Below are 21,575 nucleotides of genomic sequence, written 5' to 3'. Positions count from 1 at the left end.
GATGTCAACAGAGGAACCACACATCAAGATTTTTTGTCCACCAATTTATCTTTTACTCAGAAACATTTTATTGAAAATCTAAAAGACTTCAGTCACCAATGGTGCTGTTAGATGATTTCGTTCTTTCAACGAAGATCTTGGATTAACAGTTTGCAGCCTTGCTGTTGAATTGAAAATGAGGCTAAATGTTCAGAGTAGCCTCAGATAGAATGACGTTTCAGCTGATGGTGCTGAAACAAAGTCTTTGTTACTGATAAATCCCCTTCAACATTTATAGGGAGATAAAGGTGAGAGGCGATCACAGATCATACGTGTTCACACACTCAGTTCTAATTGCAGCACCGAGTGGCTACTTTACTCAACAATTATGTTTTTGTACAGAACCCAGGTATAAACAGAGAGAGCATGCAAACGCAAGGCCTCCCTTCTGCAAGGCAGCATTGCTAAAACCTTGCTACCATGCAAGGTTTTACCCTTTGCTTTAGCAAATACAAAACAGTTTTGATGAAACAACAGAAAACTTGTGGACTTATTGCAACCCTGTACAAGTTGAGTTTTCATTGGTAGACATTCAGATTTCAGCTATTGCTTTGTGCAATAATCTAAAGTGGCAACTATAGCCTATAATGAGGTGATGCAGTGAACTACAGACACATTTTCCCAACAGATCTGGGCCTCTGTTAGTCATTAGCGTTTACTGCAGTGCAGTTTGTCCTTAACATGTCTAAACTGCTCCTCTTTATTGAAGTGACCACTGTGTGATCAGTTTTTCACATTTGAATGTCCAGTTTTAGAAAAGGGTTTAACCTCCTTGCAACTTTAACCAGATAGTTCAACATGAAAGCATATAATTTTAGCCATTTAACTTTACAGTTTTGCATCACGTCTATTGCACATGGTACAACATCTCGTAATATAAAACGTGATGGCAGTTAACTTTTGCAATCTCAAACTATGTGTGAAGTGTGAATATATATATTTTTTTTAATGAAGTATAGACCTGCAGGTACAACAGTTAAAGTGCAGGCATCTCCAATAGAATTTACTAGTAGTTTTAATGGGACTTTTTATGTTACAGAAGGTCCAAACACGTACATCTCAATAACTTAGAAGATCAGTAAAAGTTATTTTATTCCAGTAAATCATTTCAAATAGTGAAACTCGTATAATTCATTACATACAGTAATATATGTCATGGGTTTCTTTCTGTTCATTTTGAAGATTATGATTTGCAGGAAATGAAGACCCAAAATGTATTTTTTTGGAAAATTTGAATCTTACTGTTTATAATAAGATATAAACAAGGCATGCACCTGCATGCACCACCTCCAGCGTATGTCTAACAAATCAACACTCATTTACAATAACACAATAATACAGCAGGCATGACATGTGGTGGTCGTTGCAGGTCTGGTTTAGTTATTGGGGGGTGTTGGGTCCTCTCCTCTTTACCTGTGTTCTGCTCTGCGATCAATTTACCTGGATTGGTGATGACAGGGTGGGAAGCAAAAGCTTAGTGTTTATTTAATTTATACTGCTATAGAAATGTCAGATTTTATAACATACGTCTTTACTTTTTTTAATTAAAGATTTTTATAATACTATTAACTACTATCATTAGCATCAGTATTGTTATTCACAGATATGTATTATTATTGTACGTATTGAATATGTTGCCTTATATTTTTATTGTTTTTGTAGTAGTAAGTAGCAATACTTTTAAGGGCTTTCATGTTGATATCTTTATTAATAAAGAATGATATAGTATATTACTTCATTTGTGGTGCACCTGTACAGCTGCACATACACAATACTCACATGATCATATTTGATAATGTGCACATCCATCTATGAAAATAACTTTGTTGTTCTTTTCTTTTTTTCTTTTTTGGCAGTGTGGTCAGGTACCAGGTCCTGCTAGGAGTTGAAATCAGCTTCTCTGCTGAAACGTCTCAGCAGAGGAAAGCATGAAGTGCTTTAAAATGCACTGGTAAAGTACTGGTACCGATACTGGTACGGATAAAGCGACCCATGTGCAGAAGCGACGGTCCTTGGCGCAGACATTTCCTGTCTGCCTATGTTTGAAAAAATAATAGAAATAAAAGTGAATAGTGCCACAAAAAAGTCTTAAAATGTATGACTTCGAATCACTGCACAGCATTTCTTTTTCTCCTTAACCCAGGGAAGACCCGTCTCACAATATCTCGGGCTCAGGAGGGGCTTAACCTAAGAAATGTGACAGTTGTAGCCCATGTCTTAGATACATATGTTTGGTGGCTCTTGAAGCTCTGGTTCCAGTTCTTGTCCACATTTTATGAATTTTTCCCTAAACTCTTAAATTCACTTTGCTTCACACTGTCCTTAGCAATGGTCATCCCAGTTGGTATTAGGCCGTTGTCTATCACACTTTTTCCCTCCACTAAACTTTCCACTAATATGCTTGGATACAGCTCTCTGTGAATAACCGACTTTATTAAACACTGACCGTTTGTGGTTGTCCCTCAGGGTGTGTCAAATGGACAAGTGTCCATCCACAGCAACCTTCATGATTGTTTGGCCCATAACATAGTGTCTCTGTATTAAACATATGTGTTGTATTTGGTCTTAATCTAATCTAATTTTCTTTTTTTTCTTTTTACTTTTTTTTTTGGGGGCTGCACGGTGGCACAGTTGGTAGCCCTGTTGCCTTGCAGCAAGAAGGTCCTGGGTTCGATTCCCAGCCTGGGGTCTTTCTGCATGGAGTTTGCATGTTCTCCCCGTGCATGCGTGGGGTCTCACCGGGTACTCCGGCTTCCTCCCACAGTCCAAAGACATGCCTGTGAGGTTAATTGGTCAATCTACATTGCCCTTAGGTGTATGAATGAGTGTGTGCATGGTTGTTTGTGTGTTGCCCTGCGATGGACTGGCGACCTGTCCAGGGTGTACCCTGCCTCCCGCCCATAGACTGCTGGAGATAGGCACCAGCTCCCCTGCAACCCACTATGGAATAAGCGGTAGAAAATGACTGACTGACTGACTTTTTATTTTATTTTATTAGTTGTGTCATCAAAATTTAAAGGAACTCACAAAACATGGACATGTAACATTAATTCATTAAACAGTCCTCCCTTTTTAATTATGTTGTGTAATATTCAAATTTCAATTGCCATAATCATTTCAGTCCAGGGTGGACCATTTCACCATATCAATTGAATTACTGAAAATAAATAACAATTTAATTATTTTCTTTTGTACATGGACCTGTACATGTTGGCTACTATTGGTTTTAAACAAATGTAAGTGCGGATAAATGGAAAGAATTTAGTCAAAGTTGGGTGATATTCTCTGAAAAACCTCATTTTACGGCCGGAAATAAAAGACTGGGCGTTTTCTATCAGTGCACATTTGGAGGTAGTACCGCTCACAGGAAGTGGAACTGTCACTGCTTGTGTCCTTGTTAGCTAGAGAGCTGGTGAGTTGCCATAAGAGGCAAGCAGATGTGTCCCGTTTGGAAATATGAATTAAACTGTACCGGGAGATAAAATCTGACAGAGAGCTACGTTCACCTGCTGTTAACAGCGCCATGTTGCGTGTCGGGAGCTCAGCTGTCTGGTGAGTCCAGTTTTGCTGAAGGTAACGGTAACACAAGCTAGCTGCGGTGAAATGAATCGGGGTCTTCGGACAGCTGATGGCAGGATAGCTAGCTCTGCTTTAGACTGGTCGCTGCAGTCCTAGTTTAAATAGATACAAACCTCAAAAATCACATGGCCACGTGAATTTGCCGTCTATGTATTATGTTAAAGGTGTTTTAAACGGAATTTCCCCTCTGGTTCTGTTGGCACCGAATATATTTAGCTGCTAACTGACTGGAAGCAGCTAACCCGAATGGTTGGTGAGTGTATTTCTATTGAATCTGGCCGTAGGAATCCACTGTTGCTTCAAACCAAATTGACCTGTTCACGAACCTATTCAGTATAACCATGAGTTTTATACGTTGTTTCTGTGGCTACTGTAAGTATTAGGTACTGAGTAATTATGTATGTCGGTGTATGTTGCTAGCGTTGCACATTACAATAAAATATAATAATCCCTATTCCCCCAAACCTTTGTGTTTGCTAAATTGTAAGGGTTTTATGTTAAAACAAATGATTTAATCAGAAGTTTAAATGATACCAAGACCACACACATAGGTTAAAACCATCATCAGTTACAGCATTTTAAAAGCTAAAGTTCTGGGCTAATTGTAATCACCCAGTTTACACAGAAACCGGGGAACAACTTAAAATCATTGTACCTATTTGGCCACATACAGTATTGAGACTTTGGGCACAATTTGGTCATTTTCATTTAGGGGTGTACTCACTTTTTGAGCTTAACACACATTAATGGCTGTTATTTTGAGGGGACAGCAAATTTACACTGTTGTACAAGCTTTACACTAACTACTTTACATGGTATCAAAGTGTCTTATTTCCAGTGTTGTCTCATTAACCCTTGTGTGGTGTTCATATTGTTTTTACTCAGCCAATGTTTCTGGGTCTGCTGGACCCATTGCATTTTATGATTTTTAATGCCTCACAATCAAACAGTTAATTAAAATCATGATATAAGTGGAAACAAATTTACAATTAATTTACATTAATTGTATAATTTTTCCTTCAGTAAATAATGAAAATGGGTCCAACAGACCCGAACACCACACAAGGGTTAAAAGATATAACAAAATATTTACCAAAATGTGAGGGTTGTACTCACTTTATACTTTATGTATGAACAGATATAATGATTATCAACTTAGGTGATAGATTTGCTTTGCACGGCAAACCTATGCAACATGTTACAAGTTGGTAATAATAAGTGTGGTTATGAATATAATTTCTCTTCCATGCTTCATCTACAAGATTAATCACGTTGTCATTGCTGTTGCTGCAGGTGCTCATAATAAAGGTTCTGATATTGTGTAATAACGAAATGAAAACAAACAGTGTTTCCTGCTTTTAATGGTTATTACTCTTTCATTTCAGCGTGGCCTGTAGGAACCTCATCTCAACCAATATGGGGGTGAGATTCCGGGTCCCGCTGCAGAAGCTCCATCCTCTGTCTCGTGCCATTCACCATCGTTATTCTGGAAACAATAACCCACACCGGACTCCTCATCGCACAGCAGCTCGATATTTTACCTCTATGTCTCGTTTGCCCATGTGGCCGTTGAAGCCTCCTCCAAGGTCTGGTGGTCATAGGTACCAACAGCAGCGCAACTTCTGGGTGGCCCGGCTGGCAGCTCGGCTGCTGAGGCTCAGATACATCCTGCTGGGAACAGCAGTGGGAGGAGGTTACACAGCTAAGAAGGTCAGTGTTGATTATCATTCATATCATGTCAAAGTTCATTCTGTTGGGTGCAGAATTATGTAAGTGGGGACTGTGCTTCATCCGTGGCTTTAATGTAGCATATTGTAGATGGGACAGCGAACTAGTCCATATTTGTGAACAGGCACCGGGCAAATCAAAAAAAAAATTTGTCTTTTAATCCTCAGACCTATGAAGAGTGGAAGGACATGCTGCCTGATTTGAGTGAATACAACTGGGTCATTCCTGATTTTGTTTGGGAACTGAGTGAGCAAATTGATCTTGGTAAGTCTTTTTTATGTCATTAACTTCTGACAATGTAAATAGATCTCATTATTTTTGTTGTCCTTCAGTCTAATGCCGGATTTTAATGCCTCGTTTGTGGCATTTTGTCACATTACAACCACAAACTTCAATGCTGTTTATTGGGATTTTATGTGTTGGACCAACAGTGGTGCATAATTGTGAAGTGGAAATGAAACAGACACATGGTTTCCAACATTTCTTTCTTAAATCTGAAAGGTTTGTAATGATATACTTAAATACCCTTAGTGCAGAAAAATAGCTGTAAAAATCACTTGATTTCTAAACCAAGTCTGCGACTTTATCTCAGTATAATTACAGCTGTTCTGTGAAGGCGTCCAAGGAAAAGTGGAGGTAAATACAAGAACCCTGGGGAAGGAGGACTTTGCAGCAGGGCAACGAGCTTAAACATACAGCCAGACCTACAATAGATTAGGTGAAAGCATATCCATGTGTAAGAATATCCCAGACAACGGCGAGACCTAAATCCATCTGAGAATCTGTGTTGAGAAATAAAAATTGCTGTTCACAGACGCTCTTCATCCAATCTGATAAGTCGAACGGAGCTTTAACTATTTTGCAAAGCACGGGCAAAAGTTTCAGTGGTAGATGTGCAAAACTGTTAGAGATATGCTACAACCCCCCCCCCCAGCAAAAAGTGACACAAGGTGTTTATTTAGGTTTAGTAAATACAGGTCCTTCTCAAAATATTAGCATATTGTGATAAAGTTAATTATTAGTTAGTTACACACTAACTGAAATATTTCAGGTCTTTTATTGTCTTAATATGGATGATTTTGGCATACAGCTCATGAAAACCCAAAATTCCTATCTCACAAAATTAGCATATTTCATCCGACCAATAAAAGAAAAGTGTTTTTAATACAAAAAACGTCAACCTTCAAGTAATCATGTACAGTTATGCACTCAATACTTGGTCGGGAATCCTTTGGCAGAAATGACTGCTTCAATGCGGCGTGGCATGGAGGCAATCAGCCTGTGGCACTGCTGAGGTCTTATGGAGGCCCAGGATGCTTTGATAGCGGCCTTTAGCTCATCCAGAGTGTTGGGTCTTGAGTCTCTCAATTCAATTCAATTCAAAGATACTTTATTGATTCCTGAGGGGAAATTAGAATTCCAGTACAACCCATCCAAACATACATCATGACACAAGACAAGGGAGACGGGTCACCGAGGCTTTGCTGCCCACTCACAGGCGCTGCCCTTGTTAGATGAGAAAAGAGGCCACATTAGGTAAGTAGAGGAAAAAAAATCATATTTCACACTTTATCCTTAGCAGGATACAGTTTGAGATTGCAAAAAAACCTCAGCACAAAGAAGCAACAAGTTTACAAAACAACATCATGCCGGGAACGGTGAAGGTGGTATGTTTATCTTGAGCATGTGTGTGTGTGCAAGTAAGTCCATGAAGCACCGTCACAGAGGCCATTGTCCTTGATGGTATGTTGGAATGTTCATCAACTGGCCACAAAGTTCTGAGCAGGTCCACAAATGTCCTCAGGGAAGGGAGGGAGCAGAGCCTCATGTTTACATAACTTCCAGGAGAAGTTGAAGATAGCCAGCCATCAAGGCCGCGCAGGGGAGCCAGATTCAGAAAAACAATAATTATTTGGGTTAGGCTGACTCTTAATTTTCCATCAGCCTTGAGAGTCTCGCTGGTGCTTCTCAAAGGCGAATCCAAACAGCCAAATTCCTGGTCTTTCTGCCAGATCCAAGCGAACAACTTTCTCCAAGATTTATCCCATTTCACCCTTGAGTCCAGGAACCGCAACCTGCCTGCGATCCTGTATAAGGATCACATCCAGTCTGCGATTCAGCTCACGTAACATCTCAGTCTGAGTGTTGATCGCCCTGAAGATCCCATCACACATGCCAGGCAGCCTTACAATGGCCAGAACAGCTGCTGACATTCTCCGAATTTCTCGATATGCCAGGTAACCGCTGACTCCAAAAAGCAGAAATCCTGATATCAAACATCCAATTATATACACATCTTCCACATCCTCGACTGACAATATCGACAAACACACAATCCTCCACTTCTGCCAGGAGTCCATCGTGTATCCGGAGAAAAATGTCCTGTCCGGGCAAGCGGGCTCTCCCGACCCCTGTCTTCTCGTCGAGAAAATTTGATCAATTGCATTGAGAGACCAGCTGACCAAATCCATATTTTGGAAGAATGTGGAAGATGTGCAAAAAGAGACTCCAAAAAGACAAGACACAGAGCTGAAGCAGGGCAGATATGGGAGGGGTGCGGAGACAGAGGAAAATCGTCCACCTCCACCGAGAGCAGGAAAAGAAGAACGTTCTCTTCACAATATCCCACAGATTCTCTATGGGGTTCAGGTCAGGAGAGTTGGCAGGCCAATTGAGCACAGTGATACCATGGTCAGTAAACCATTTACCAGTGGTTTTTGCACTGTGAGCAGGTGCCAGGTCGTGCTGAAAAATGAAATCTTCATCTCCATAAAGCTTTTCAGCAGATGGAAGCATGAAGTGCTCCAAAATCTCCTGATAGCTAGCTGCATTGACCCTGCCCTTGATAAAACACAGTGGACCAACACCAGCAGCTGACACGGCACCCCAGACCATCACTGACTGTGGGTACTTGACACTGGACTTCTGGCATTTTGGCATTTCCTTCTCCCCAGTCTTCCTCCAGACTCTGGCACCTTGATTTCTGAATGACATGCAGAATTTGCTTTCATTCGAAAAAAGTACTTTGGACCACTGAGCAACAGTCCAGTGCTGCTTCTCTGTAGCCCAGGTCAGGCGCTTCTGCCGCTGTTTCTGATTCAAAAGTGGCTTGACCTGGGGAATGCGGCACCTGTAGACCATTTCCTGCACACGCCTGTGCACGGTGGCTCTGGATGTTTCTACTCCAGACTCAGTCCACTGCTTCCGCAGGTCCCCCAAGGTCTGGAATCGGCCCTTCTCCACAATCTTCCTCAGGGTCCGGTCACCTCTTCTCGTTGTGCAGCGTTTTCTGCCACACCTTTTCCTTCCCACAGACTTCCCACTGAGGTGCCTTGTTACAGCACTCTGGGAACAGCCTATTCGTTCAGAAATTTCTTTCTGTGTCTTACCCTCTTGCTTGAGGGCGTCAATAGTGGCCTTCTGGACAGCAGTCAGGTCGGCAGTCTTACCCATGATTGGGGTTTTGAGTGATGAACCAGGCTGGGAGTTTTAAAGGCCTCAGGAATCTTTTGCAGGTGTTTAGAGTTAACTTGTTGATTCAGATGATTAGGTTCATAGCTCGTTTAGAGACCCTTTTAATGATATGCTAATTTTGTGAGATAGGAATTTTGGGTTTTCATGAGCTGTATGCCAAAATCATCCATATTAAGACAATAAAAGACCTGAAATATTTCAGTTAGTGTGCAATGAATCTAAAATATATGAATGTTAAATTTTCATCATGACATTATGGAAAATAATTAACTTTATCACAATATGCTAATATTTTGAGAAGGACCTGTACAGATGCACGCCACACTTTTCATATTTTCACTTCTAAAAAAATAAAAGACAGCCGTGTATAATTCTCCTTCTTAATTATGTGCTGATTTGTGTTGGTCTGTCCTGATAAAATCCCTCAAAATAAAAAGAAATTTGTGTTCATTTGCCAAACATTTGAAATGCAGAAGGGGTAGGAATCATTTTTAAATGCATTGTATACAATGAGCTACAAATGCTATTAGGCTGATTTCACAGCAGCAGTGGTGGATATTTAAAATAAACGTAAAAAATAAGTCGTTGTGGTGTTTGATTAAGTTCCTCGGATGCATGTGATGGGTGTTCCACTCGAGTGATTGTTCAGGATTCACTTTTCAAACTTAATCAGCCGCTAATTAAATGTTTGTGCTTATGAACACTATGCTAATGTGAAAAGTCACCGATGCATTTATGAAACTGCAGTTTAGCAATGCTCTTTCGTGTTTCAGTGTTTGAGTTTAGTGTTACTTGTTGTCTCTTTTTGCAAAAGATAAACTGGCCAAAGCGCTACCAGAGATGGAAGAAATCGCTAAACTTCTGCCTGACTTTGAGAAGATTGGAGAGAACTTCACTTTCCTTAAAAGTCTTCTTTCCTCTGGTGAGCACGCTGAACATTATCTGTCCCTCTGTGCTGTGAAGTAAAACAACTAATTCAATACCACACATGGAATGAGGATTACCATAGTGCCATTAGAGAAAAGCTGCTTGTCTGACTCATCTGTGAACTCCCCTCTGTGCCTTTGCATCGTTTGTTTTATCATCAGGATCTAGGTGGCTTTAAAGCAATGTGATAATCTACATTCAGCGGTACAAAAATATGAAGGCAGCGTGTTTCTTAATCAACTTCCTCTCTGCTGTTTGCAAAATTTTCTTTGGTCATTACACTGCAGTTTTCTTCTCTGAAAGGTTACCGCTTGAATTTACAGAGTCATAGAAGAATCATATTATATATGTGTATATTGTACATTGTTAATATGTATATTCTGTAATGCAAAAACAAAACCAAAGAGCAAAGTGTACTGGAGTCAAATTCCTTGTTTGTATGTACAAACTTGGCAATAAAGCTGATTCTGAACTGATAAAACAGCTATAGATGCTTCAATGAGGCCTTTGCTGGCCAATACCAATATCTGTTTTCTCTGTAAAGTTTTTCCTGTGGATTTTAAATCAGTTTTCTTCTAAATAGTACAATAACATGGACTGCATGTTCAGTGTTTTGATTCAAGGTACAAAGTTGTTAGTTGATGTTTTTACAAACAACATGTTGGGAGTTTAGTTTAGATGCGTTTTTATTGAACAGGGGGAAATAAATCAACATTTGACCTGCTAATCACCGAACAGAGCTATATTCTAACTGATTGGTGCATCTCTAAAAACAACCGATTAATCTTTCTGCAGACCTCTGTGATTTCAAAAGTACTTTTCAGTGACATACTTTCCTTGTAGTGAAATAAGTCTGTATGGATTGGGCATCAGATCCAGTTCACGATCTACCTCTTTTTTTTAAATCAGTTTCTCATTAAATGATGTTTTCAACTAAAGCTTATGCTCATCCACAGCTTTTTATTAATCAGGATTATCGGGCTGAGTTTCTGGTTTGACCACCATCCTGTCTTCTACATGATTTTCACCTTGTTGTTCTTCCGTTCTCCTCCTCCCCTGCCCTCCTGTCCTCTACATTCTTCACAGGTGTGAGTTTGGGTAGTGAAGTCAAAGGAGCCTCTGGTCTGCATCTGTTGTTAGGTGTGTAAACCCTGTATTTTAGAAGAACCGTCTTCTTTTTCTGTTGTCCTTTGACCACTTTATTGACACCACACAGGGCTGTGGTTGTCTGTGGTAGGATTGTCTTAATGTTTGGATCTAGCAATGATTGTGATTTGTTTCCTGTCTATCTTTTACTTAGCCGCCTCTGGCTGTACTTCGTTTTTAGGTGTTTGCCTCCTTTGACTTCCACCCTTCCTCTCACCTGGCCTGTGTGGGTCTTTCTTTAACACCATGCTCATTGCTAACCTTTTCAGCAATCCTCTGTCTCTGTCTGTCTGGTCTCTACTGACACTCAGATGTTTAAAAAATTAACACAAAATGTAGTTTATTTTGAGTTTTAGGGGACTTAAAACTTATTTGTGGAGCTGTTGGCCAGGACAAATGTGACCACACCTTAGCTATAAGTCATACCAAAACAAAAGAGCGGCACTTGCTCTTTTTCCTAACTCTTAATTGCCCATATGGCTATCAGTGGCTTCATAAAGATATGTGATGTAGTTTCCACTGATTCTATATTACTAAGAATAGTAATTTTTACGATTTAAATATGTTTGTCATTCATTCAGAAACATTTCAGTGTCAGCTTTTTTATTTTGACATGTAAGGCAAGTGTGATTTGAACAATGTTGCACCATAAAATGAATATTAAGCAAAAGTCCAATAATCTTCCTCTAAACATATACCCAAAATGTAACCATCTACAGGATTTCTGTTTTCTTTTAGTATTCTTAGAGAGGAACTCTTATATGATTCTTTATGGCATATTTTTTAATTTCTAATTGCATTAAACATGGAAAATATTTAGTTAGAGACCCACTGAGCAAAGCTTGTTGCAGAAGCAAAGCGCATCCAAGAGATTGGTGTAGATTCACGACTTCAATAAATCATAATCATAAATATTAAAGGCTCCCACAGAGTCAGGTAAACCGCGGTGTCACTGCCACCCTCTGTGCCGCACTGACAAGTGGGTGTCCTGGTGGAGAAGAAACAGGGCCAGGCATCCAACCAGCTCTTTAAACTTGCTGCTCTCCATTTGGGAGTATTGAAAGTATTTCTTGCTGTCCATCGTCTTCATGTCCTTCCAGTCGTATTGTATTCCCCTTCTTCGTCCCTAGTCTGGTTTAATATATACAACCTCCTTTTCTTTTGTTCTTCCAAAGCTACAGGGCAAATTAGCTCTTCAACCTCGTCAGATGACGCCATGGCGGAAAGTGAGGAAAATGTAGGAATTTGTGACACACAGTACGCCCGACTCTGTGGGAGCCTCAACAGAAATAAATGCCTGAAATGTGTCACTCTTTATGTAATCATTCCACATAATGATTTTCACTTTTTCAACTCAATTAGGGAAATAAATTGACCTTTCAATGATTTTCTAATTTATTGAGATGTACCTGTAAACGCACCGCTGAAAATAGCTGCCTTGGAGACGTCTTCCTACAGTAAATGCACCAAAGAGTTTTTTTATTGCCGTGGTCTTCTATATGATGCATTCACTGAACGGGAAAAGATCTGCATAGTGGATCATACATTTCCACCAACCAGCTCATTTTTATTGTGTCCCTTAAATGAAAAAGCTGTTTATTTCACAACCAGCATATTGTCAGTAGGGTATTTTGACCTTGCTGTATTCATATTTTATCATTGGCCTCTATATTCTGTTTTTATGTGTTGCTGAAATACTTACCTTACCTCCAAAGTCAAGACTTTTTGCAAAATCTTTCACACATTCACGTTTAATGACAGTGGTGTTTTTATCAAAGTGAGCACCGTCTGAAACCTTGTAACAGTAGGCATTTATGTGTCCCGTTTCTTCATTAGCTTTTTATTTCTCGGTTGTTTCCTGTGTTAGAAACTTCGGGTGATCCTGCTCTAAAAGCTACCGATTCCACAACTGGAGTTGCTCATGATACCAGTGACAAGCAATACAAAAAGGCAAGTATATAAAATCTGTTTTACACTTTACAGCCACCTCAGCTCTCTCTCATTTAAAGGACCTATATCATCAAGTTTTCATTTTCAGTTGTGTTCAGGCTTAAAGCTCACAGCTAGTATACATAAAATATGATGATATAGTCCCTTTAACTTATGTTTGCTGTTTGTCAACATTTTACTTAAAAAATTGTGTTTAGTTGAATCAAAATGTCCTCAAGGAAATTGGAATAAAAATATTTTTTTAAAGGTTGACGTATAATAATACTGTGAGACATTGTGCTGATGAATCTTAACAATCGGTTGCTGACTCAACAGATGGATTCAATGTGACTTTTTTCTTTTTATTTTGTGCTTCCTAAAATCTGACCTCCTCCAGACTCCGACATGAACACAACTTTTATATTATATGTATTATTCCAAATGTAAAACTTCCGTAAAATGAGATGAAAGCTGTTTCATGTTGGGATCTTTGTAATTAGACAGATTCAACCTGCTTTGTCCTTCGTCTGAGTAGATTTCAGTGCTTGCTTTGCTTATTTCATCTTCGTATTAGGCAAAACTAGACCAGCAGGGTTAAGAGCGCTCTAACATTTTGCTTTAAAGCGTAAAACACTATAAGTGAAGAGTCAGGCTTATGTTGCAGGCCTTTATCGGCTATGGTACATAAGGAAAGATGACAGTCATTGTTGCTGCCGCTTGCTGCGAGGCACTGATTGTGGTATTAGTTGCCTCTTCTGCCTTCAGTCTGGCAAAGTTTGTTTTTAGCCGAGACAGACTTTGTTTTGCTCACTGATGATGGTGGCAAGATTATGAAAGTGAAAGATCTTGATTCCTTTCAAACCTTGATCCTGTCTGAATTCTGATTCTTCCACCTGAACAACACCAGTGCCATCTGCCCCGGCTGGGTTTCCTGCAGTGGGATGCAGCATTGGTCCACATGGCGTGGATCAGCCGGGTGGCCGGTTGTTGTTGTTGGTTTATTATTATTTTCCTCCTCCTTCCTCTCTTTCACGTCTCTCTGACGTACACCAGCAGGGTCTGCTCGGCGAGCTCATTCTCATTCAGCAGCAGATCCAGCGGCATGAGGAGGAGGTCCGACGGGCCGCTGCAGCCAATAGTGCGCATTCGCCACCCCAAGATCCTGCTCCGAACCCCAACCCCTCAACACATACACGCAAGGTGAAGGTCCCACCCCACTTAGATCCGGCCCATCCCACCAACAACTCCCAAACACTTCCAGCTAAAGGACAGAGGAGGGTCTCTGAATACTAGGACCGTGTGATTGAAGTGAAGTGAGATTAATTTGATCTGGAGTTAGGTTTCATTATTATTTCTATGTACTATTATGAGTAGACAGATTATTTGCCCAAACACATAAAGCTGCAACAGTCTTTATGTTTAAAAAAACACGATTTCCATTCCTCATGCTGTGTTGTAACTAGGGTTTTAATCCAGTTTTTATTTTATAGGTCATCAAAGAAAAATACTCATTTTATTAAAAAAGGACAAATCATCTATTTAGTTGTTGGAAAGCAATTTGTTTAGATTATCATTTTTACAGGGATACATACCAGGGTCATTTATTAAATCTGTTTTGATTGGGGTAAAAAATACTTTGTCTTTATCCATTTGTAAAAGTGATACTAGAAACCTGTAGTCCCTTGCAAAATTATTCACACCCCTGAATTTTTTTTCACATCACAGCCACAAAGGTCATTGTATTTTATGTAATAGACTAAACTCAAAGTAGTGCTTAGTTGGAGCTGGATGCATAGTTTTTCACAAATAAAAATCAGAAAAATGTGGTATTTACATGTTTTTATTCTCCTTCACTCTTATGCCCCAGAGGTCTTGCAGTGTGTGATGCAATCTTACTGTAAATCCAGCCGTTCTGTGAAAGCCTCAGAGGTTTCTTAGAGAACATCAGAGAACAATCAGCACCATGGAGACCAAGGAACAGCAGACAGGTCAAGGAGAAAGACGAGTTTGAAACAGGGTTAGGTCATAAAACCACATCTCCAGCTTTGAGCATCTCACAGAGAACTGTTAAATCCATCATTCAACTCTGGAGCAGCTGGACAGATCCACTACTCAGGTGGGGGTATCTGTCAAAAGGCCAACTAAATGTTGAGTGCTCTACTAATGCCTCAATGGAAGAGGGGCAAAAAAAAACCATTGTTAACAAACGTCAATAAAAGTCCCATTAGCAGTTTGCCACAAGTCCCAGCAAACGTGATAGATTCTTTTCTTTAGCAGGGACGCGGAAGATGTTCAGAGTTGATAGAACAGTGGATTGAGCTAAAAACAGGGAAATCCTGGAAGAAAACCAGTAAGAGACTGGTTTGAAGGCTCACCTTCCAGCAGGACGATGGTAAAGATACAGCCAGAGCTACAGTGGAACAGATCAAAACATATGACCATATAAAGTCCAGAACTAAATCCAACCGATAACCTGCGACAAAACTTGAAAATTGATGTTCGTGAGCTTTTTCCATCCGATCTCACAGAGCTTGAGCTGTTCTGCAAAGACGAATGAGTAAAGAGGGTTGTTTCTAGATGTGCAAAGATTGTTGAAACTTAATTGCAGCGAAAGGTGGTTCTTCAGAGTAGTGATTCAGGAGGGCTAAAAACAAATTCATGCCACACTTTTCAGATTTTTAATTGCAAAGAAATTTCTAATTCATGTTTTATTTTCCTTCCACTTTGCAGTTTGCAGTCCTTTGTGTGGGTCTATCACATACAATTTGATTAAAATATATTGCAGTCTGTGGCTGTGACGTGACTAAATGTGAAAAATTAAACAGTATGAATATTTTTGCAAGGCAACAGTCTCCACGTATGACTGAATGCGCATCACTGGTCCTAGATTCTCCAGCCAGACATGCAGGAGTCTGCGTAGACTAGTTTCAGACAAAATGCTACAAATTTGGCTTCACTTGACCATATAATTAGCTGGATGATCATCAACAGTCCTGTTTGATGCTTGGGAACACCGCATGAGTTTGTGTAGCAACCAGCTGCATGGTGTGAGCTGCACTCTTTGAAAATCAATGGGATGAACTGGAGTTTAAGGAAAGATTGAATCCTTCAGCTCACCAGAAGCTAGTTTGTTGTGGAACAAAACAGATCATGTCATGTTTTCTGTATATTGCTGGAAAATATTTCAAAACAAAGAAGAAAAACAGTAGTTTTTCTGACATAGTTTTCTCTCCGTGTGTCTTTAATTCATTTTAATCTTCTCCTGGTTCCATCGGTCTGTCCTGGTATTAAGTCTTCTGTTTCTCTCCAGCCTCTCATGCAGAGATAGCACAGGGTTCTTGACATATAATGGCTGTAATCTGATTGGGTTTAATGAATTCAAAATAAATAAACTGATTTTGTGAATAAATCTAGCTTGGTTTTTACTGGGTTTCCTCTTTGATTTCTGCCTGTTTGTGGATCCCTGACTTTAAAGCTGAGTAACAGCAGAATGGGGACTGTGTGCCTGAAAAGTTTGGTCCTTTATTTATGCATTAACTCGACTTTCCATTTTGGTTCCTTAAGTTATACAGTTTGCATGTGTTGAACCTTTGCGGTGCTGGTGAGAGTTTTCTCTTCTGAAGTGTTACTATAAGCATAATGTGAAGCTAAAACTGAAAGAAAGCATTAATATTACCTATTTCCTTTGTTTCTGCTGTGACTTTCAGTCATCAGACAAAGAAAAAGTCGACCAGCTTCAAGAGGAGCTTCTTCGAACTCAGGTACAGCAGTGCATCCTTAAAATCAAACTAAACCAACAATAATAAAAAGACCTTATGCTACGGATGCTTATGTGATTATTTATTCCGTAGTTAAAGTATCAGCGCATGCTGGAAAGACTGGAAAAAGAAAATAAAGAGTTAAGGAAAGTGGTGCTGCAAAGAGACGATAAGGGGATTCATCAAAGGAAGGCGAAGGTGACTTTTGAGCAACACCTTAAACACTTTAATATTGACAATGTTTTAAGGTTTTCACCTCTGCTTGTTGAGTCGCTGTAATTACTAACTTTGACATTTGTTTTGCAGAAATCCCTTATTGACCTGTATTCTGAAGTCCTCGACATCTTGTCTGACTATGATGCCAACTACAACACCCAGGACCACTTACCCAGGGCAAGGGGACACAATTTGTTTATAATGCTCAGACTATTTCAGATTGTTTTAATGGAAACATGTTGGTCCTTTTTTTTGTAAAATTACAGTCTTGTTAAATAACTTTCACTTTTTAATATAAATAAAATTTATAAATGACTTTGTTGTATAATTTATTAGTACCAAAACACCCCCGTCTCTTTTTTAATGTTCTTTAGTTGATGTATTGAGATATTCTCATTCGTATTGTGGAATTTCTCATGGCGTCATTAGTGATCTGACTTGTTGTTTATCCAAGGTCTCCCCTACTTTCTCTGTTGTCTTTCAGGTGGTTGTGGTTGGAGATCAGAGTGCTGGGAAGACCAGCGTGCTTGAGATGATTGCTCAGGCCAGGATCTTCCCCAGGGGCTCAGGAGAGATGATGACACGCTCACCTGTAAAGGTGAGTGGGGTCAAAGTGGCTGATTTTCTGTTTATATTTGACTCATTTCTTTAAGATAACCGGTATATTTTCCTTGCAGGTAACGTTAAGCGAAGGGCCCCATCATGTGGCCATGTTCAAAGACAGCGGCCGAGAGTTCGACCTCACTAAGGAGGAGGATGTATGCATTTGAATTATTTAAGGGATAGCTTTAAGGGATAGCAGTTTCTTTTTCACACAACATGTATGTCGTTTTTATTTGTTTTTGTGCAGCTGGCTGCTCTGAGGCATGAGATTGAACTGAGGATGAGGAAGAGTGTGAAGGAGGGACAGACGGTCAGCTCTGAGGTTGGGCAAAATGTCACCTGGATCGTTTAAAAAAAACCTTTTCTTACTGATGTGTTTTGAATATTTTATGAAGTATCTTCATTTCTTGCACATTAGACGATCTCTCTGAGTGTGAAAGGACCGGGCATTCAGAGAATGGTTCTTGTTGACTTACCTGGTGTCATCAGTGTGAGTATTAAAGCTTCCTCAGATGGATTCTGATTTATGATTCAATTTTAATTTGTCTGGTGCACAGCTGTATCTTTGCTACAAGGTTTTTATGCAGTCAAGAAATATCTGGGATATGCGTTTAGGATATGATTTTCCAGCTCTGGATAAATATGGAGAAAAGAAAACTCTTGAAAAGTGTATGAGTTTCCAGATTTTATTCCTTGTTCTGTTTTCTAAGAGATAAATCTGAATTTTTAAAGGATAATTGTACTTTTTACAAAGATTTTTAATTTATATCTGGTTTTCATTAATTGTCACATTGTAACTTGAGCTTTTTCTTGACAAACTTATTTATCAGTTTTACGTCCGTCTATAACTATAAACTTCATTCTTTTTGAGATATTTTGATTTTTTTTTTTTTATTCCCCAAAATTGGTGTTGCAGTTTTTTTCTTAATTTTATGCTTGAGATGTAACATTTATTTAAAAAAAAAAGAAGACTGAACAAAAAACAAATATAATTTAAAAAAACAGATGGCAAAAAGATTTAAATGAATTTTATGGGAACCTAATTTTAGAATTAATGAGATGAGAGATGATAATGAAAAAACCCACAGATCAACGCCCTGGGTTTGAATTAGGACAAAGTACTGAAACTTCCACAATTATTCATTTTTATACATTACCTACCGGTGTCAAAAATGTACAAACTGTGCTTTAAAGAATCTGCATCTGACAGATCTGATGATTTTTAGAGTACAACTGGTTTCATGTGCCAAAATAAAAATGAACAATTTACCTGTGCTGGATTAAGAGCCAACCTCATTATCATTATCGTTTTCAGATGTCAGGAAAACTTTCAAAATTTTACTCTGGAAAATTATGGAATAAAAAAATTTAAATTGTTTAGGAACCCTGGTGGTAAAGATACATGTTTCTGTTTTTTCATTAAGAGTTAATGATTTTACTGCAAAAAATAAATAAATTTAAAAGCAGGTTATGGACGCTTGTCAAATACCAAAATATACTTGAACTGTTCTTCTAGACGGTGACTACAGGCATGGCGTCAGACACTAAGGAAACCATCTTCAGCATCAGCAAGGCCTACATGCAAAACCCAAATGCAATCATTCTTTGTATTCAAGGTAAATCATGAGCATGATAACTTACTTTTCCATAGTCATAAGTAAAGGGAACAGATTATAATAAACAGGAAAATTATGAATCAAATCATCTTTTTTTATATGTGCACAAGAAACAGAAAGCCAGACCCCGGGTGGTTTAGATAAACGTTTTATGTTTTTAAATGTTTTTCCTTGACCCAGATGGCAGCGTGGATGCTGAGCGCAGCATCGTAACAGACCTGGTCAGCCAGATGGACCCTCAGGGGAAAAGGACCATCTTTGTTCTAACTAAAGTGGACTTGGCTGAAAAGAACCTGGCCAGTCCAAGCAGAGTAAGAGATTTGAACTGTTCTAACACTAGTGCTGCTTTATATTTCAAATTTTACAATAACTAACTGTAAGGGATTTTCTTTTTGGTTTCATCTTCTGATGAAGACACTGATCCATGTCAAGATTTTGATTCAGAGAGGCTGCAGTTTCACTCTTACTGAGTTGCATCCATTAGTACCATAAAAGTGAATTAAAGATGGAGATGAAAACTTATCAAAGATTGACATTTGTTCATAAATCTGCCTTTTCACATTTTAAACCAGTCAAGTGTCTATCACTATTATTCAAATTATATCCAGTTGTTCCACTAGGGGGAGCTCAATCCCTTTCAATAAACCATACAGTGATTAGGAGTATCAGGTGTTGGTTTAGTTTTTGTTACCAAATCGGCCCTGACCTTTGCAAGGCATGGACTCTAGACACTAGAAGGTGTGCAGTGGCATCTGGCACCAAGGTGTGATGCAGCAGATTCTTTAATTTATGGATTGGACTTGTTGGTCCTGCAAATTCTCCACATGCTCGATTAGATTTAGATCCAGGGAATTTGAAGATCAAACCTACATCTCAGCTTGTGCTTCTCAAACCATTCCTGGTTTGTAGAAAAGTGCATTATCCTGCTGATAGAGGCCAGAGTCATCAAAGAATGCCGTTTCCTCCCCTGACTGGTTTGAATCAGTGTAGCTTCATACGCTACAAAATGCAGTGCATTGTGTGTTCTGACGCCTGTCTTTCAGGACTGTCGTTTAACAGTCTGAACTACAGTAGCTCGTTTGGTGGACCAGACTAGATGGGCTAGTCTTTGCTCCTCATGCACATAAATGATAATTGGTCCTGCCACCAGTTCTCAAAAGTATATTTGATCTGCGCCTTTTTTTTTTTTAGATTCAGCAAATTGTTGAAGGAAAGCTCTTTCCCATGAAAGCTCTTGGTTATTTTGCTGTAGTAACAGGAAAAGGTAAACTCTTACAATGTTTTTCAGCTTCCTGTAATTATTTTTTCTATTTTTGTTACTACTTTTACTCAGTGTTTATGTCCCTATTCAAAGGAAGCCCCGGTGAAAGCATAGACGCAATTAAAGACTACGAAGAGGACTTTTTCCAGAACTCCAGATTGCTGAGGCAAGTTAAACTACAATAAATAAACCTTCATCACTATTGAACTGGGTAATTGGGAAATGTAAAGTAACTTTCTTGCTCCAAAAGGGATGGTATGCTGAAAGCTCATCAGGTCACCACAAAGAACTTGAGTCTGGCCGTCTCTGACTGCTTCTGGAAGATGGTCAGGGAGTCTGTAGAGCAGCAAGCTGATGTTTTTAAAGGTACGATCATTTTAGTAAATGTTTGTCTAAAGCATATTTCAAGGTTTTATGCAAATATTAAGGAACCACACAATGCCACCTCCTCAGGTGGCATTGTGTGGTTCATAGAAAGACCAGGGAGTCTTCAGCCTGCCTGGTCTTTCTATGCCCACCCTGCCACATTTCTCCAATCCCTCCCTTCTCCCTTCTTCAATTAGTCTAGACAATCACAAGCTATTGCTAACAGCAGAGGAGATTTATAGCTATGAGACTGCAGTTCCCATAGACCCATTGTGTTGCGTATCGATCGATATCTCATCAAATCACACACGGGTGGCTTCCATCCTCCATTCTTGGCGCCACAAAGCTGCAATTAGACTAATCGGCGGTATGGATAGGGAGCTAAGGGAGAAAGCACCAAGGGGTTGCTTGGCGTGTGTGTGTTTGTTTGTGCATACAGTAGAACTAAAACTCGTGAGTTTTTAAAAAGCTTAGGCTACTGGCCCCATTGCTTTACCTCCCCGGGGATCAGTTACGGGAGAGTGTGCAAAGTGTCCTCAGCCTCTCTTATTAAAGGATGGACACCATCAGCAACCTGAAATTGGCTTTTATATCATACTATGTGAAAATAAAATAAGCTCTGTGTGTTGATGGCTATTGCCTGTTGAATGTGAAACTATACAGTTAAATACAGTGGAGCACCAAAAATAAAAAGGCAGTTTAATGTCTACTAATCTTGTTATCACCAGATGAAGTTCTTTATAGGAGTGCACAAATTAATTGTTGTCATTTAAAGCAATAAATATGGTTTGTAAAGTTTAAAGAAGTTAAAGATTAGTTAAAATTGGATAATCTAACTAACACTCTCACCTTTCCCCAGCTTCACGGTTCAATCTGGAAACTGAATGGAAGAACAATTATCCTCGTCTGAGAGAGCTGGACAGGGTAAGACAA

At 39.3% G+C, this 21,575-nt stretch overlaps 2 protein-coding genes across 4 annotated transcripts in view; both read left to right on the top strand.

Annotated features, from left to right (window-relative positions):
* atp13a3 (ATPase 13A3) overlaps positions 1-2,459 on the top strand; it is a 57,835-nt gene extending 55,376 nt beyond the window's left edge. The window contains exon 32 of the mRNA XM_047374419.1: positions 1,896-2,459. Coding sequence (XP_047230375.1) covers positions 1,896-1,928 — 33 coding nt within the window. The 3' untranslated portion in view covers positions 1,929-2,459. The remainder of the gene's footprint in view (positions 1-1,895) is intronic.
* Positions 2,460-5,513: 3,054 nt separating this feature from the next.
* The window catches only part of opa1 (OPA1 mitochondrial dynamin like GTPase), a 40,317-nt gene continuing 24,255 nt past the window's right edge, over positions 5,514-21,575 (top strand). The window contains exons 1-18 of one of the 3 annotated variants that reach the window (XM_047374985.1): positions 5,514-5,610; positions 9,635-9,742; positions 10,834-10,887; positions 12,761-12,843; positions 13,876-14,022; positions 16,530-16,583; positions 16,674-16,778; positions 16,887-16,973; positions 17,281-17,394; positions 17,474-17,554; positions 17,647-17,721; positions 17,818-17,889; positions 18,916-19,015; positions 19,196-19,326; positions 20,207-20,279; positions 20,370-20,442; positions 20,527-20,642; positions 21,502-21,566. In XM_047374985.1, the coding sequence (XP_047230941.1) occupies positions 5,535-5,610; positions 9,635-9,742; positions 10,834-10,887; positions 12,761-12,843; positions 13,876-14,022; positions 16,530-16,583; positions 16,674-16,778; positions 16,887-16,973; positions 17,281-17,394; positions 17,474-17,554; positions 17,647-17,721; positions 17,818-17,889; positions 18,916-19,015; positions 19,196-19,326; positions 20,207-20,279; positions 20,370-20,442; positions 20,527-20,642; positions 21,502-21,566 (1,614 nt within the window). In that variant the 5' untranslated portion in view covers positions 5,514-5,534. Of the gene's footprint in view, positions 5,611-9,617; positions 9,743-10,833; positions 10,888-12,760; positions 12,844-13,875; positions 14,023-16,529; positions 16,584-16,673; positions 16,779-16,886; positions 16,974-17,280; positions 17,395-17,473; positions 17,555-17,646; positions 17,722-17,817; positions 17,890-18,915; positions 19,016-19,195; positions 19,327-20,206; positions 20,280-20,369; positions 20,443-20,526; positions 20,643-21,501; positions 21,567-21,575 lie in introns of those variants that run through there. The other 2 variants (XM_047374983.1, XM_047374984.1) reach the window with 2 other exon arrangements.

The sequence above is a fragment of the Girardinichthys multiradiatus genome, chromosome 9 (genome assembly GCF_021462225.1).
Source record: "Girardinichthys multiradiatus isolate DD_20200921_A chromosome 9, DD_fGirMul_XY1, whole genome shotgun sequence".
NCBI lineage: Eukaryota > Metazoa > Chordata > Actinopteri > Cyprinodontiformes > Goodeidae > Girardinichthys > Girardinichthys multiradiatus.
Note: the sequence above shows the minus strand (reverse complement) of the source record. Positions and strands in the feature narration are given on the sequence as shown.